Below are 18,444 nucleotides of genomic sequence, written 5' to 3'. Positions count from 1 at the left end.
AACAACAAAATTGTTAATATTAGTTTAACTTTAAGCTGTTAAAACGCCTTTTTGTATTATTAACCTAAATTTTAATATGAAGGACTTAAAAAAATTTGACTATAAATCAGAATAGAACGTTTAAGCTGATTCTAAAAATGTATATGTTTACTTCTAATTCTATGCTTATATAGTCTTTTTGTATCCTTTTTGAAAACAGCAATATTAGTCGAAATATTAAAGGATTATGTGGGGTCTTTTTCTTTTATTGTTTTTGTTGGCTTATAGGCCGCCCATTGTTAGGCATACCTGTCTCGCTTCTTTGTTTCACTCTCTGTTCGTGGATCTTGCGATCGAAGTGAGGGGTGTGATATGTTTTAGGAGATATGAATGTTTGATCTCATGTCAAAAACAAGCAACGTATCTCGATATTACTGCCGACTCTTGAAAGAATCCAATACGTCACAGATTGTCAATGAGCCCACCAGAGTGACAACAACCTCAGCCACATTGTTAGACCACATCATTGTGGACAGGTCGTTGAGGGTCAAGAGGAACGGCGTCGTGGATGTCTCGAGTATTAAGGATCATAGGGGCGTAAGCATTACAGATCACAAGTTAACCTATTGCATTGCTGGGGTTACAAAGAACAAAATAGAACACAAATTTATTAAATATAGAGATTTTAGCAGCTGTGACCCAGAAAAAGTTGTAAGCGAGATAGCTGCTTGTGACTGGGATGGTATATTGAACGAAACAAGACGTTGATATTGTGGAGGCATGGATAACAAAAAATATTAGGAAAGTATGTGACAAAAATGGCCCTGTAGTATGTAAGAAAGTGTCCAAGAAAAAGGCCCCATGGCAAAACGATGACATCCAAAAGATGACGAAGGTTAAAAATAAGTTGCGAAATAGATATTGGAAGTACAGGCAGATAGATGACTGGGAGAGGTACAAAGAAATAAGAAACCGACTGAATAATATGATCAGAATTGCAAAAAAAGAGATTTTTTTCTGAAAAGCTATCCTCTTCAAAAAATCCAAAGGATCTCTTCAGAAAAATGATATTGTACAAACAAGGGATTGCTCGAACATTCCACCAGAACTTAAAGCGCATGAGATCAATGAATACTTTATAAACATGGGAGCTGGCCCGAAGATTGATAAAAGCGTATGGGAATTTTTTTGCAACCAATGGCCGAGAAGAAATTAGAGATAAATTTAAGTTTTACGCTGTCAGTAAAAGAGACGTTATTCGGCAATGAATGAAATAAAATCTAAAGCTGTGGGCAGCGATGAAAATTTCGATTGACATGATCAAGTCAGTGAGCCCCTACGCAGTCAAAGCCATTACACACCTTGGTAAACGTTTCCCTGGTTAGCAGCGTGTTTCCAAAGTCATGGAAAACAAGTATTGTTCGGTTCGGCCAATACCGAAAGGGCAAGCTGCCAACAAGGTAGACCAGCTTAGGTGCCAATTTCAAATAACTCCCGATTAGCCATGTCTAAGATACTGGAAAAGATTGCCATTAGACAAATAGACAGTTTTATGAAAACATCGGATATTTTACCGAAGCTGCAATCGGCTTCAGGCGCAATCATAGTACATGTACAGCCCTGACAAATCTTTTCATGATATGATTGACGCCAAAGAAAGGGGTAAATCATAACTGCATTGTTATGTTGGATTATTCTAAGGCCTTTGATTCAATGGACCATGAGATGCTTTTAGCGAAGATGAGCTATTATGGCTTTGACTTGAGCGTAGTCAAATTTGGATAAGGTCATACTTAGACTCCAGGCTGCAGGTGACGCGTTTAGGGAGTGAAACATCAACCCCGCTTGTGAAGTATCGAGGCATTCCTCAAGGTAGTTGCCTAGGGGCCTATTCTGTTCAATATGTACACAGCCGATATGCCAAGCTGTGTGCAAAATTGCACAGTTCATTTGTATGCTGACGACTCGCAGCTGCACTTGTCTTATGAGCCATCGCAGATGGTGTCAGCCATTGATATGATCAATGTCGACCTTGAAAAAATATTGGGGTGGTCAATGGCGAATGGGCTGAAAACTAAACATAGGGCCAAGTGCACTGTGTTGCATACGGCGCCACACAACATTGTGCAGTCCCTCAGTAGAAAGAGGAGTGATGGTGAGGCTCGATGGCCAGAGTTTGGCTGTATTTGATAGGGCGAGAACTCTTGGCGTTGTGCTAGACAGTGGCCTCCAACTTCTCTGACCATGTCACGCATGCCTGTCAACGAGCACTCGGTAGAGTGAAGGGGACTCTACAGATTTAGAGATAATTTTACCTGAGTCTGCGAAAAAAAAAAAAGCTACTTATCATGCAGTCACTAGTCCTGTCCGTTTTCGCCTACTGTTTCCCAGCCTACGGGAATAGCATTTCTGGAGAAGACATGCATCGCATTCAAAAGTTGCAAAACTCTGCTATCCGTTTCATTTTTAATTTGAAACGATTTTGAGCATGTCTCTCCTTACAGAGATGCCGCTGGGATGATGTCGGTAGAGACCGTCTGCAGGGACATGACGTGTTGCATGAGTCCACAAGGCTCTTGTTAATCAGGAGCCTCAGTACCTTAGTGAGAAGCTCTCATTTCGGGATGAGGTCTCTCAGCGCAGAACCCGCCATGGGAATCTTCTTCACTTTCCCAAAGTTAGGCTGGAGTTGGGAAGGAGGAGCTTCTCTTATTTCGCCCGAAATTGTACAAAGACCTCCCACCAACGTGAAACAATGTTCAATAGCTACATTTAAGAATAAGATGAGGCAGAATTTGCTTAATGTATAGATTTTATTTATTTATTTCTATTTAATTTTCATGTATATGTTGTATTTGACGATAGTTGTTCTGAAAAGCAGTTGTTCTGTATGTAACCTGAGAAACCGCTTGATGAAAATAAAGACAACATTATTATTATTATTACAGAAGCCTCTGCGCATTTATTTTCTGCATACAGTATATATATGTATATATGTGTGTGTGTGTGTGTGTGTGTGTGTGTGTGTGTGTGTGTGTGTGTGTGTGTGGTGTGTGTGTGTGTGTGTGTGTGTGTGTGTGTGTGTATGAAACTAAGTAGTAAGTTTCATCTGCTAAAAAGTAAATGTCGGAACAAATCTCTATGTAGATTTAAACAAGGTAGGAATACGCATGTACGTATACAAACACACACACATATATGTATATACATAAAAAAATAAATTATAATCATTGAAGTAATAAATTTAAAAAATAAAGTAATAATTAAGTAATAAAATTTTGGCTTTTACAAGCAAGGAATTTTATTTTTAAAGGGCAGCTCTACCTAGGTTAGTGCATGACATGTGTAATATATTACATGATTTGTTTAATCCTGATTATAAAATACTTAGAATTTTACAATGCTGTTTTTGTCTTTGCAATTTTCAACAAGATATTCCATTCATATTTCAATAGTTCCTAGGAAAATTTAACGAGACTGAATTATTGTTCATTGCTTAAATATATATTTCATCTCACAACTACTATTTATATCACAATAGTTGCATTGGACTTATTTTTACCTTAGTAAACTTTCATAAAAACAAATGTTTTACCACTGCTTACGTTTAAATTTATTTCATATTTTACGTTTCATAATATTTACATCATAGTTGTTTGTTTTTAAAGAAGTTGATATACGTTAATAAGACTTACGTTATTTTATATTCAATGTACTGTCCAGACAAATAAATACTCAACTACGTAAATAATTACGTCAAATGTGTCATGTTATAAGAGAATAATTGATTAAAAATTTCAAAATGTGTGTAAGTATGAAAAATCATGAACGACATATTTTATATTCGATATATTGTCCACATTATGAATTAAATAACATAAATTGTGTGATGTTTAAAAATTTGATAGTATATTAAACAATGCACAACTGTGTGCAATAATGGTCTTGATTTATTCATTTACAGTACATTCACCACAAACAAGCTATATTGAGTGAGATAATCCAATTGTCGAGAGCCATATTGTCCAAGAACACTGAGTATAAAATGTTTTTAAATGCATTGTATACCATTGTAACATAAAAAATATATAATCTCTCCAAAAATATTAAAAATTATTTTAATTTCAGCTAAAAGGCTATCACAATATTTTTATTAAAATGTATACATATTGACTGATACCTTTTGTAGTAAAATATTATAATTATCATTTTATTAATTTTCAATTTCACACAGCAACATACAACATAAACATACTCAATGGACGTTATGGAAACATATGCAATACGCATATTAAGAATACCATTATGGCTGTTGTTAGCAGTACAATAGTTACCGAGTGTGTACAAAGGTGTCATTTTATATTTGGAACAATATAAAATATTTAGCGTTCAACACAAAATAATGTTATTCTTTTGCATACTAGGCACTGAAATTCGTTGTTAAACCCTTAACAGAGAAATCTAGATACGTTATGTTTGAACTTTGTTTTGTAACTATAGTAACTGACGTGTTTAATGAGGATTCAACCGTATATTCTTTTATGTTTTGCTGTATGAACGGAACATATATTTTAAATGGATTAAGAAATCTTGCATTAAGGATTACGTAATCCATGTTAAAACCCAATTGGCTTTTGGGTCAAAAGACAAAAAGCAGTCCATCTGTCTGTAGGTCTTCTCGTATGTACAATAACTCTTGGTAGAAAGGTATTATAGGACACGTGCTTCCTTTGGTCGAAGGAAAAAACTGCATTGATTTAAGAGTCACAAATTTAAATTAATTAAATATAACCTGTCTGTTAGGGTATCTGTGTGCTAACTCTTGTGTTAATTTATGTCGGGTCCATGGATTCTCCGTTGCATCGGTTTATTTTTTAAATTGTGATTAACTCTTCAAAGGCAAGTAGTGAGCCATTGTCTAAAATCAGCTTTTGGCAGATAAATGCGTGTTTTCAGTATAATATTGTGTTATACAAATTATGTCAATCCACTTAAAAAGTGCCATATACAATACATTGTTATGATTGCACTTTAATTGCAGATTTGGAACAACTTTATCAGCATCAGCCTCTTTGATATCCTAATCAACTCGACGATGTCAAACATAACTGCAACTAATTATTTTACATCAAGTTTTTAATCAACTAGATAATATGATAAATGATTCAACACAGGCACTTGCTATGCCAATGCTACAATATCTAAATTTTCCCTCAATATATTAAAAATTTTGTAGATCCAATCTCTTTAGCAAAAATATACTTTCATGAGGGTCATTTTTGTAAAGTTCCCTTTATTTCAGTCAAACAGTTCAGAAAAAAAGCAATGTACTTGCTAGTCACAGTGACGATGTATTTAAGGGGAATCGTCTAACCGTAAGGTTACATTTTTTGTATATTATTTATATTTATTAAGCCCCCCTAAATAATGTGATAAGTAAAATATAAAAATGATCAGTAGGAACAAGTTTATGGAATTTTATATTAAAAAACACTTTTTCATATGCCATTGCGCCAAACTTATTGCGCATAATGTTTGAAACTGGATAGTTTTTTGTGTGTATTGCACAGTAGACAATACTTAATTTTTCTTTCGTTCATATTTCTTTATGACAGCTGTATTTTATATTGCTATTAATGTAAACAAGCAAACATTTGTCATAGATAAACCGCTCGCAAAAAACCTGGGCAGAACTATATTGCATTTTCGTGAGAAGGCCTATACAAGCGTAAAGTATTAATTGAATAGACTAATGTAACCATAGACGTATACAGGGAGCTTGCATTTTTGGTGAGGTTAGCCGCTAAATTGAAGTGGCCAGGTCAGGGGATAGAGCAAGCGGGCGAGTGCCGAGCAGTGGTGGGGATACTGGGAGAGGGCGGCATCACAGCGGCGAAGGGGTATTTACCCCACCTTGCGTAAACTAAAATCGCCAAGTGTCTTTTTGTTTGCGGTTTGTTTTTATTTATTTATTTCCCAACGTATTACACCATTTTACAATAGTTTTATACAATATGTGAACAGATGGAATTATACAATGATTTGAAGCTCAGGCAAGCAAAGTAGGTAATTGACTTAAAAATATGGATTTAGAAATGGTAATTACTAGATAGTGACTAGATGTAAAGGAGGCAGGTACAGTTGCTGAAAAATAACAGTGATGATATGATACTGAACTACACTAGTATACAAAAACAAGTAGGCAACTAAATACGTTAATAAATATATAAAGATATTTGGCAACATCATGCACAGCGATAAATAATGAAGCGATTAATCTGAAGTAATGCTAAAAGTTACATATAGGTAAATAGATTGCTACTTGAACAGAACTAGATTACACAATACGCTGCAACAAAACTAATAAATAAGAAATAAATTATAATATCAACAATAATAATAGTAATAACAATAATAATACAAAAAATAATGACAATAAATTAACACTGCAAGTTACAACAACTACAAAATTTACGAGTATGCTGGGGTGTGGTTTCTCAAGTAAGCAAGGAGACCCTTGAACGGGAAGGGCTTCTCATAGTCCAGTTGAGCAGCCACCGTGCTACCAGCCTTGAGGAGACGGCAAATTCCGCTGTTGTAAGAATAGTAGGCTGGGAGAAAGCGTCTGCGGAAGATAGTCTTGGAGCGAGTGCCTCTGGGTGTGGCAATGTCAATACCGCTCAGGATGTTGGAACAGTCGATGAGCCCGTTTACTAGCTTGTAGAGCAGAATGATGTCGGCATGATGACGTCGAAGTGATAGAGGTAGAAGAGCGAAGGACTTCTCCACATCGTCAACCGGGGTGGTGCGGTAGTTATAACCAAGTGTCGGTCCAAGCATCCGTATGAAGCGGCTTTGAATGTTCTCCAATTGTTTGACATGGTTCTTCTGGAAGGGAGATCAGACGATAGACCCATACTCCAGCAGCGGGCGTACCAGGGACTTGTAGAGCGTGACCAAGGTAAGAGGCGAGTTGAAGTTCCTAGTCGATCTGAATATGAACCCGAGCAGAGAACTTGCTTTGGCTGTAATGTGGGTAATACGCTCTTGAGGGTTGAGCGAAGGGGTCATTGTCACTCCGAGATCACATACTTTGTCCACTCTCTTCAGTGTACATCCATTGAGGACATAATCGTGTCGGACTGGAGCTGCATCACGTTTGTAGGAGATGACGACGCATTTCAAGACGTTTAGCTCCATGAAGTTCTCCTTGCACCAGGCATCGATGTTACTCAGAGAAAGTTGGATGCGCTCAAAATCAGGAGCCAATGAGACCGAGCCAAACACCTTGATATCATCGGCAAACATGAGATATTTGGTAAGGATGACGTTGCCAATGTCATTCATGAACAGATTAAATAGCAAGGGACCAAGGTGGGACCCCAGATAGGGCATTGAATGGCGCAGAAAGGCACCCGTCAAATTTGACTACAAGGGTTCAGTTGGTCAAGTAGCTGTTTAACCACTCAAGCAGGGGGCCCCCACACCATATCCGGCAAGCTTGGCTACACGAATGTTGTGATTAACCTTGTCGAAAGCCTTGGAGAGATCAAGGTAGACGCAGTCAACTTGGTGAGCATTGCCAGAAGCAGCCATGACGTATTCTTGAAATTCCATAAGGTTATTTACTGTTGAAAGTGAGCGCAGGAAGCCATTTTGAGAGGAAGAGATACATTTCCGGAGATGAAAATAAAGGTAGTCCAGAACAATGCTCTCGTACACCTTGGTAACAGCAGAGAGAATGATAATGGGCAGATAGTTTTTGACGTTTGAGCAATCGCCAGATTTGAAAATGGGAACGACAAAGCCACGCTTGAGGGCCGATGGGAAGATTCCAAGTGAGAGCAGGGAGGAAAACCAGATAGCCAGATGAGGAGCCAAAACAGGGGCACAGTATTTCAGAACGTATGGAGGAATAGCATCAGGACCAGCTCCCTTATTAGGGTCAAGCGAAGCAAGTTTGAGTTGAACGTCCGAGGCAGTGATGACACATTTTGTGATGGAGAAGTTCCAGCTAAAGTCGAAGATTGGTGAGGGAACTTCGTTCTTCGTGAAAACAGAGGAAAAATTGTTTGAGAACAATTCACACTTTCCAGCAGAACTCTCAGCCTCTCCTCCGTCAAATGATAGTTTGGCAGCAGGGGAGGGGCTGCTCTTAAGTCTGTTGACGTGAGACCAAAAGGATTTTATGTTATGAGGAATACTGTCTTCAATTCTGTTTAGATAGTCTCGATGACACTTGGTGGCCAAAGCTTTGCACTGGCTTCTCAAATTGCGAAAGCGTTCACAATGATGAAGATTCCCTGAGGTTTTAAGCAGTCGATGGGCGGTCTTCTTCCTTAAAACAAGCCATTTTAGTTCCGCGGTAAACCAGGCAGGAAAGGCTGAGGTTTGAAGCTTTTTGCGGGTGTATTTTGAGTTATGATAGAGCCAAGGTGGTCGCAGAACTATGAGAAGGCCGACCGATCAGGTATAGAGGAAGGAGAAGGATGGTTAACACTCTGCAGAGTAAGAAATATAGGGTCCAAGTTGCATTTTATAAAGTCTGGTACAATCCTGACGTTACTCGAAGCTGAGGATTTCTGCAGCAGGATTGAGCAGGAGAGCGCGGGGTGATGAGTTTCTTCGGCAACAAGAAGGTCGTCAGCGCGGATAACTACAGTCGCAGGGGTAGAGGAAAATATGAGGTCCAGGTAGACACCTCTGCGATTGCAGATCTTGTTGATTTGGAAAAGGTTGTGAGTAGAAGCTAAGTTGAATAAGTAGCTGGAAGAGGAATCTCCTTCAAAAGAATCAACAACTCGAAAATATAGTTTGATTATAGTTTCGTGGAGTGTACGTGATTCTCACTAAGGTTACTGTTTTACAATAGTGGGTTTAGACGTTTGTTTGTTTTTTAGTAAATATAATAGTATTCTAATATGCCTAGGCCATCGTTTTCCCTGTTAAAAGGGTATGAGGTTAAAATGCCTATTTATAATTTTTTAGGTGATAGGCATTTTTAGTTTGAATTAATTATATTGCCATCGCCACAGCTGAGTTGGCCTTGTTGACCCTATACAAATACATAGGTCTCGGAAACCTAATTTTAGTCAACAAGTATTTATTTCTAGCCCTTATCTGAAAATAATTCATTGATGCTATTAAATTAGTAGAATAACATATTGTACGGTTAGGCCTAGTATAATACATATTATAATATGTTACTTTGAATATGATTGGATTTAAATTTTAAATATTATAGGATGATAAATATGCTGTCTCTTGTAAATTTAATTGCAACTATGAATCAAATAACATTGGTAGATGATACGTTTAAATAACTACTCGTGCCACTAACATGAGAGCCAGGATATTAGGTGTCAGCTTTCCACCTACAGGTGGAAACTTTAAAAAGGCATTAGAGTGCCCATAGGACATATTAGGTCATAATGAAGTATATAAAGAATTGTTTCAGCTTACGCTAAAAATAAATTTAAATTAAAAAAAAAACTGCGTTATTATGTACTTTGAAAATATAATAATACCAGGTACCTTGGTATATAATAATACTAGGTAACTCATTTTACAGTCCCAAATGTAAAATATTTAATATTTGTAAATTTTTAGTAATATAAATAATTTTATGTATTTGTAAAATTAATAATGCAACATGTTATTTGCGAAGGTACATATTATATCTATCTGAATTAAAGTAATTAAATTTATTTAGGTTTTCAAAGGGCTTACACATTTATTTTTGTGTATTATGTAGTGACAGTATCATATTATTGTTTGGCAAACGTTTGTCCCCCCAAAGAACATAACCTGTTCCCGTGTTATGTTTTATGTTTGTGCACTGTCTCTGTCCAAAACAGACAGATGACAGATGTGTAGTGTGCATAATCACATAACCCCTTGATAAAAAAATCATATTAGGTCGACTCTCAGTTTATATGACGATTGAGCGAGTTTCTCCTCACTCTTTTTATCGCCAATTCGAAAACTTTGTTTACTAAAATATTGTTAAAGATTCTTATTTAATCTGATGAAAAACTCCTTTGTATATCGTGTGGGATTTGCTTATTGGAAATTTTCAAATTTGTGTTCATATGAATAAATCACAAATCTTGAATACGTATTTAATAAGTAAAAGGGATTGGATTGGATAATTACTTATCTCTATTAAAACAAAATTATGTATTAAATATATTTCAGATTTACAGCAATGAGTCTGAAACAATTCTAAAGCTTTGCATTAAAACTACTTGTTGTTTTTTTGGTACATTTTACGAGTTATGTATACATAATACATTAAACATTTTAAAATGTAAAAACAATATTGAAAACTACCGTTGATAAAAAATTGTTCTGTGAAATCACATAATCTAAACACTCATAAATTCTTTTACTGTCTTGTGTATTAAGTGTATAGTATATTTTAAATTATTTTTAATATGCCCATGTTTTATTCTTATTTATTGGTGTAATGTATATGCCAAACATCGTCATGCCAAATACGTACCAAAACATTTCTCTAGGTTACCTGTAATTAAGTATCTAATATACAAATATGTTCAAACAATTTATAAATATATATATATATATATATATATAAAACATAAAAAGGGTAATAAATTTATTTAAAAAATCCTTTTGTATTATAAAAAAAGGCTTAAATTGCTAATTATTAACTTTGTTTGAAAAAGTACAAGACTCTTATGTTTATTAAGGCATTAGTGAAACCAAAGAGATCTTTAAAAAAATAATAAAAACTTTGTTATTTTCTAAAGTAAAAACCTCAAATAATTGAAACAATATTACGAATAATGGCGTTTTTATCATCAAACTAAGAAAAAGTTTACGTTTATTATTTAAATGGACCTTACCGCCTGTCTTCACAAAGTTTTGGACCAAGACTTTGTAAAATAACTATATGAGAATATGAATTTTTTCAGGTTTCTTTATAAATAAAATAGAACAGACACACCGAAAAACTGTTTTCCTTAAGATAGTTGAAGAATTAAATACGAGCACATACTAAGTTCCAACAACATAAAAATGTACTCGCATTTATCATTGATATCCAAAACACTAAGTTGCATATAAACTGCTTTATTACTCGCATACGAACTGTCTGGAAGTTCTGACTCCTTCCTACTGCCCGCAATGTGGAGTTGAGACAAACATTGCATATAAGATCTACTGCTTATAATTTTAATTATTCATGTTATCTTTTATAATTTTATTTAGGCGTATATACATGTTTTAAATACTTATTTTCTACACATTTTGCACTTTGCAAAAACGCAGTAAAATTTAATGTAGACATTAAAAACTTTTCAACCATACTAATTAAAATTTAATTACTTCCAGTCTGGTATGTACATGGTTTAACACTGCTTATTCTAGTTTGTTATAACCATTGAGAAATGGTTCAGAGACAAGCTCTGTCATTATTTCTTAGATTTTATCTAGACAGATATTTTGCAAGACACATTAATAATTATTATAACTTGGCAGTGATAAATCCTAATACTATTTTGGAAACTATTTAAGTAAATGTCCAAACTATCTTACCTGGATAGTTTATTAGTCACAAAGTTTCAAATAATATAGGGGTAACACTGTAATATCAACAAAATAATACTTGGAACGAAAATAAGATATTTTAGGTAAAAATTTAAAACATACCAGATGAAAAAGGACAATAAAAATATACTCATAAAGTATATATTAACTATAAACTTCCGTATAGTTCAATAGGAGTAAGAAATACATGACATCTATTTATATTACTCTTTCTATGAACAAATTGCAGGTTTGTTACATACACTGGTAATTAAGATATTCAGACGAAATGGTTAATACAACTCCAATTCCTATTCCATTAATCGAAAAATGTATTAAATATCGAGAGTTTGAACCCCTCAAAGTATTAAATTATATTAAATAAAATGTGTACACCTGTGGGCCTTTGGCACGAGTGACGGCAACAACACAGAACAGCAATTGACAACGTCATCACTAACCTTTCAGGTGTCGCGGTATCCGTGGTAAACACAGCCATATCAGACCACTACGGCCAAGAGGCTGTAATTAGTGGCGAAAAAATAGAAAGGGAGTCCAAAACTACTAAAACTATAAGAGACATAAGGCCAGGTAACATTGCTCTCCTCAACGCTTCCCTTTCCAAAGAAAATTGGGATTTTCTTAAATCTACCACAGTCAGTAGAGCAGCACTTTAAATTGTTCTCCCAAAAATTTTAATTACCATCTAAATTTATGCTGTCCTACTAAAACAATCAAAGTTTGCCCGAGAAAGGCAAACAACAAATGGATCACAAAAGGAATATTGGTATCGAGAGAAAAACTTAAATTTTTCTCCGAAATTCAAAAAACTACTTCAAACGAAGATTTCAAAAATTTTTTTTCGGAATTACAAAAGAATTTACAATAAAGTGGATCCAAGCTGCGAAAGCATATGATGTCTCTAAATCAATCATCTCGTCAAAAAATGTTTCTAAAAACTGTTTGGGGCATCATAAACAATAAAAATGAATCACAGACCCAAATAAAAATCAAAATAGGGGATAGGCTTGTAGAGGATGCGACTGAGGCTGCGAACGAGTTTAACAGATTTTTCGCGTCTGTTTTGCTGGTGAGCAAGGTCCTTGTCCATCTCCTCCGCAAGTAAACCCCACGCGAAGACAGAGCCCAGTGTCATCATTGGCTTTGGGTCCTGTAGTTGAGGATGAGCTCGAAAGAATTATTCAACAGCTCCCGGCAAAAAAATCAAACGATATTAATTTAATGTCTGTGTGGCTCATTAAAAGGTGCTCAAAGCATATTGTGAGTCCATTATCCCAATTAGTCAATCATTCTTTTCAACAAGGAGTTTTTCCCTCGCTCCTTAAAATCGCGTAAGTAACTCCAATTTTTAAAAAGATGATCCCCAGCTCAACCAATAATTATAGGCCTGTCTCAATTTTGCCCGCATTGAGCAAAATTTTTGAAAAACTCTTTTTAACTAGAATGCTTCAGTTTCTAAACAACCATAACCTGCTTTCTGAACACCAATTTTGGTTTCAGGAAGGGGAAATCGACTACAGATGCCGTTGTGAGTCTTGTCGAAATGGTTGTAGAGGGGTTATAGAGTCGAGACTCCACATTAAGTGTGTTTCTCGACTTATCTAAGGCATTTGACTGTGTTGACCACTCGAAATTGCTTGACAAACTTGAATCTCATGGCATCAGAGGCGTGCCGCTCCAATGGATTAGCTCATTTTTAGGCCACAGAACACCAAATCGTCCAAATCTCAAACAAATTCTCTGAACCGATTCAGCTGAGCTATGGTGTCCCTCAGGGATCAATACTCAGTCCGATTCTTTTCCTCATCTATGTCAATGACATGGAGCCATCACTACTGCATGGAAAAACTTGTGCAGTACGCTGATGACACGACACTTTGTTTCACCAACACAAATCAAAAACTATTCTGGAACAGCAAATTTTTCTTGACACCAACAATTGTGTCCAACACTTTTAACAGTCTCAACCTCAAAGCAAATTTCTTCAAAATCAAATTTCTTGACTTTCGCGTTGCGATCAGGAAACTCCAATGACGGGCCAGCCGTTTTATTGGATGACTTTTTCCTGGAGGAAGTCGACTGTTCAAAATTCCTCGGAATATTCCTGGATCGGGTTGACTTGGAATTATCACATTGATCATGTTTTTGCTCAAAACTGGCCTCGGGCATCTATGTATCGAGGTCTTTAGCCAAATACTGCCCCAGTCAGGTACTGATGACGGCTTATTATGGCTTGATCTACCCCCCACCTCACCTACGGTTTGGTGCTGTGGGGAGCCAGCGCAAACTAATCATTTTTTCAGGGCATTCAAATTGCAGAAGCAAGCGATTCGCATAATCGCACAGCTAAGGTTCAGAGAAACATGCAAGGAAGCTTTTAAAAAACTGCAACTGTTGACTCTGCCGTGTCTCTACATCCTAGAGACAATCTTTTTCTGTATGTCTAAATGTGCCATGACACGTGGCCGAGACATACATTCGTATGGGACAAGAGGCAGAGATACCTACCGAACTGGAAGTCACAGGACGGGGGTTTACGAACACTTGCCTTCGCAGGCAGGAGTTCGTTTTCTCAACAAGTTGCCAAATTCAATCAAAAACGCCCCAACGCCCAAGGCATTAAAAGCTCGTTTAAAACGCTTTTTAGCGTCTCAAGCATTTTTATAGTGCGGACGAGTTTTTATGGCATTCGACTGGGTGACCGCACAATTGGAACACTGACAACCAGCGTTGGAAAATGGGAAAATTGGCATGAGTGAATGTGGGCGACTGAATTTCTGTATGTTTGACTGGTCTCAATGTGGAGTGATTGGTCCAAATTATAGAAAAATGACTATTGCTATACATTTTTGTAATGTTCTGGCAAAAATAAAAATGATTTGATTTGATTTGGATTGTTTTAGAGAATTATCAAGGCTAACTTAACCCCAATATTTAGGCTAAGTATTCAATTCTTAAATGTGATTTTATACTCAGTATTAATATAATATATATATATATATATATATGTGATGTTTTATTTATTATCAGTGATATTTCGTAAAAGATGAAGAGATGAATTGACCTTGCCATAGTTCAATGTTATAATGTAGCAAAATTAAATTTGAAATTTTGTTTAACATAATTTATCCATTAGGTAAGACTTTATTTATATATCTTTTGGAGATAAAAAGCTATTGAATAACTTCTATTATAACATTGCAGTTGCGCTTATGGTGTAGGTTGTAATTGATGAGCTATTGAATGTGGTTTAAAAATACTTTTGAAAGTTTGAAAATTATTAGGGACTTCTAACAGGAGTAAATATTATTATACTATACAGATTGCAATAATGGCTCCTAAAAGATTTTTCATATTGATCGCAAAAATTTTTTAACCATCTTTCAATGTGAATATCCGCTTTTCGTGTGCGTTTGAGTATTGAGATTCACAGTTTAGGTAGATTATCAAACAAAACTGTTTCAATAACGAGGTTTTATGAATATTACAAAAATAAGTAAATAAACTGTCTAGGCCAATGAAGATTTGATTTTTTTAAATAAATGGTTTATTAAAGTTGTATTTTCGTCCACATAATTAATAGGTAACTGAAGTAACATTTGCACAGTAGTAACATACCTCTAATAATATATCATTCCTAACTGTTCATGTGGTAATACTTTATTCAATATTTTAATATCACAGACTTTGAATTACTTAAGCATTTGTTCTCAGCTTTCGTGTAGAATAATATAATTTATTACATTTAGTTAAATAACTTTCAGCTTTTATTTATGTATAATATTACTATATTCCTTACTAAATTCACTCACCCAAGACAATATTGTATTAATATTTATTAAAAACCGAGGAAATGCTTTCAATTATTAAAAACGTCTCGAGCACCATTTCTATGAAATCATTTTATTAAGTAATATTATTATGAGGATTTCCTCTAAAACTTATGAGAGGTATGACATTTAATTTGTCGTTCCTCGTGTACTTTTAATTAACTGTCTCGCTATCCAGAGATCCAGAAAAGTTTCTTCATTATACTTCTCCACTAAGTGAACAAAAGTTTGTCTCTAGAAAAGAAGTATCTTTAAAGAGAGCCTGTCGTTTTTTGTACGTTAATGATGTAAATATTCAAACTCCATTATAATTTGGCGACTGTTTTCGTGAAGTTATTGTACGTTCTTGTATTGATATATGGTTACGTAATGTGTTCTATCATAATCTTGGCTTATTATGATCGTTAGCGAAGCTATTACTCCAAGTTTTTATTTATGTCTGTCTGTCTCTCTGACATCTCGAGAATGAACAGATCAACAGACTTAAAATTTCTTATAAAGTGGAATTTTTAGATTTAATTGAAACTTTATAATCAGAATGTACTAAATGGGGATAAAGGAAAAAGTTTGGCATTGTTTAAAATTGACTTCACACATAATTAAATAATAATATAATAATAATAATTTTATTTTCCATTCGTTTAATTTACATGAATATAACATAATATGTCCTTGGAAATAACTGACCACAGTTACAAGTATGTGTGGCCAGTGAGAATTATTAAATATAAACAAATTTACAACATCCTTAAACTAATTCTATAAATACACAGTGCAAAAATGATAAATGAGTCCAGTCTTGATACATCCAAAGATACTCTCTGTGGGCGCTTGGTTCACTTATAAAATAACTAATATATGTACAGATTATATTCCTATAATAGGTTGGTACTGCAGTTCAACTTAACATTTCTCACATAGTATACGTACTTATATTTACAATTTTTAGAAGAAAAATAAAACAACAGACGAGAAAAAAAAATTTAATTAGTTTCGACATATGTACAGAATTTATACCAAGCAAACATTCATAAAGTCTACATCTTGTTTTAAAAATAACACTCTTTTAATTTTCCGGAAAATATTTTTAAGTTTATACAACTTTTTACCTCATGTGGTAATTGATTAAAGTACTTAGGCCCTATATATTGGAAAGAATGTTTTAAAAATACTTTTTGTAACTTTTGGAAGTTTGAATATTCTATTTGATCCACTTCTTGTATTGTGCATTAAATTTGTTGTTCCAGTGTTTCCACTTTTAAGATAAAATATTCTTAAGACTTTGTAAATAAATAGATTGTTGAACAGGAAGTATCTTTAATGTGCAGTATAGTGGAAATGAACTGTCTCTCTCTTTTTTTTTACATGTAATTATACTGATAAGGTAATTTTGGGATTTTCTTATCCTCAAAATATAAGTCTTGTAAGTACCTCCCCAACAATGTATAGCATACTGAATTCTCGAGTGTACCAGCGCAAAATAAAGCATTTTTAAGGTTGTTTCGTTGCAAAAGTTTCTTAAGTAGTAAAAATGTCCTTATCATTGATTTAATTTTACTGTGAACAGTTATTGAGTGTCTTTCCCAATTTAATTGTTCGCCCAGCACAACTCCCAGATATTTAAAATATTTTACCTTTTATATGGTTTCATACTTTTGGTTTTGAGTACAATTATCTATGTTGTATACTATATCAGAGGGAAAATCAAAATTTGTATGACTGAAATTAACGTACTTAGTTTTACTGACATTTACTTGCATTTTGTTTTTCACACACCAATTTTTTTAAAGTGTTGAGGTCTTCTGTAATAAGTTGCCAGGCGATAGCGGCGTCTGTGAATGAATAAAAGAACGCGATATCGTCAGCAAAAAGCACATATTTGCCCATGAAAAGGAAGTTTTAACAGGTCATTTATAAAAAATTAGAAATAGGATTGAAGAGGTCACTGACCCTTGTGGTACTCCAGCCTTGACAAAGTAAGGGTTTACTAAACCTATCTTTAATCTTAACCTGTTGGGACCCTATTGCTTAAAAAAGCTTTTAAAACCAGTTAAGAGCGATTCCTCTTACTCCTGCATGTTCCAATTTTTCCAATAAGATGTTATGGTCAACATAATCAAAAAGCTTTTTTAAAGTCAATAAATAGACCTGTGGCTTTCTCTTTTTTATTTAAGCTACAATATATTTGTTCTGTAATTGCAAGTATTGCTTCTTCAGTTGATTTTCCTTTTCTAAATCCAAACTGGCAGGGACTAAAAAAATTGTTTCTTTCCAAAAAGCTTATTAATCTTGATTTAATTATTTCTAAATTATTTTAGAAAAAACTGATAGCAAGCTTATTGGTCTTAAATTGTCAAGTTTATAGGATGAATCCTTCTTGAATATGGGAACAACAGTACTTAATTTAAGTCTTTCGGGAAAAGTACCTTCATTAAAACTTAAGTTAACAATGTACGTTAAGACAGCGGATATTTCATTTGAAATGTTTTTTAATACAGTCTACGGAAAAATTAATCAAAACACCACATGATTTTTTATTTTTAAGGTTTTTTTTATTATTTGTATGATTTCTAAGCCGTTTGTAGGATTGATAAAGATGGAGGAGGGACTAGGCAAGGAAAGAAATGTCTGAGGTGCAGAAGTGTGCAGGTGAGTTGGACCTTGGGTTGAGATAAGATAAGAGTTGATTGACTCTGCCACTTGTCTTGCATCAGACACAACTTCCCCGTTATCTAAACTCGATCTTATCTACAGATTTACGATTTGCCGCTCCACTCAAATTATTTATAATTTTCCAGCACTGTGCTTGGTCACCTATGCAACTGGTTAACTTTGTACTGTAAAAATTCTGCTTGGTCAAATTAATATCATTTTTTAGTTTTTCAGTAAATCTGTTATAATATTTTTTAAACTTTAGATCATAAGGTCGTTTTCTTTAATATTGAATATAGGTTTCTCCTTCTTTTTAATCGATTTAATAAATTTATGATTCATCCAAGGTGTGATAGCCTTTGCTTTGTTTAATCTAGAAGGCACAGCAACTGTTTTACAACTATTTAATATT

At 34.5% G+C, this 18,444-nt stretch overlaps 2 protein-coding genes across 2 annotated transcripts; both read right to left on the bottom strand.

The window, feature by feature from the left end:
* Nucleotides 1-6,879: 6,879 nt before the first annotated feature.
* On the bottom strand, nucleotides 6,880-7,326 carry LOC124355832. The gene has a single exon (XM_046806986.1). It carries the CDS (start codon nucleotides 7,324-7,326, stop codon nucleotides 6,880-6,882), a length of 447 nt encoding a protein of 148 aa, XP_046662942.1.
* Nucleotides 7,327-7,437: 111 nt separating this feature from the next.
* On the bottom strand, nucleotides 7,438-12,028 carry LOC124355831. Its single transcript, XM_046806985.1, has 3 exons — nucleotides 11,991-12,028; nucleotides 8,443-8,745; nucleotides 7,438-8,317 (listed from the first exon to the last, which is right to left on the bottom strand). Exons 1-3 carry the CDS (start codon nucleotides 12,026-12,028, stop codon nucleotides 7,438-7,440), a joined length of 1,221 nt encoding a protein of 406 aa, XP_046662941.1.
* Between the last annotated feature and the right edge of the window lie 6,416 nt (nucleotides 12,029-18,444).

Source organism: Homalodisca vitripennis, chromosome 2 (genome assembly GCF_021130785.1).
Source record: "Homalodisca vitripennis isolate AUS2020 chromosome 2, UT_GWSS_2.1, whole genome shotgun sequence".
Taxonomy (NCBI): domain Eukaryota; kingdom Metazoa; phylum Arthropoda; class Insecta; order Hemiptera; family Cicadellidae; genus Homalodisca; species Homalodisca vitripennis.
Note: the sequence above shows the minus strand (reverse complement) of the source record. Positions and strands in the feature narration are given on the sequence as shown.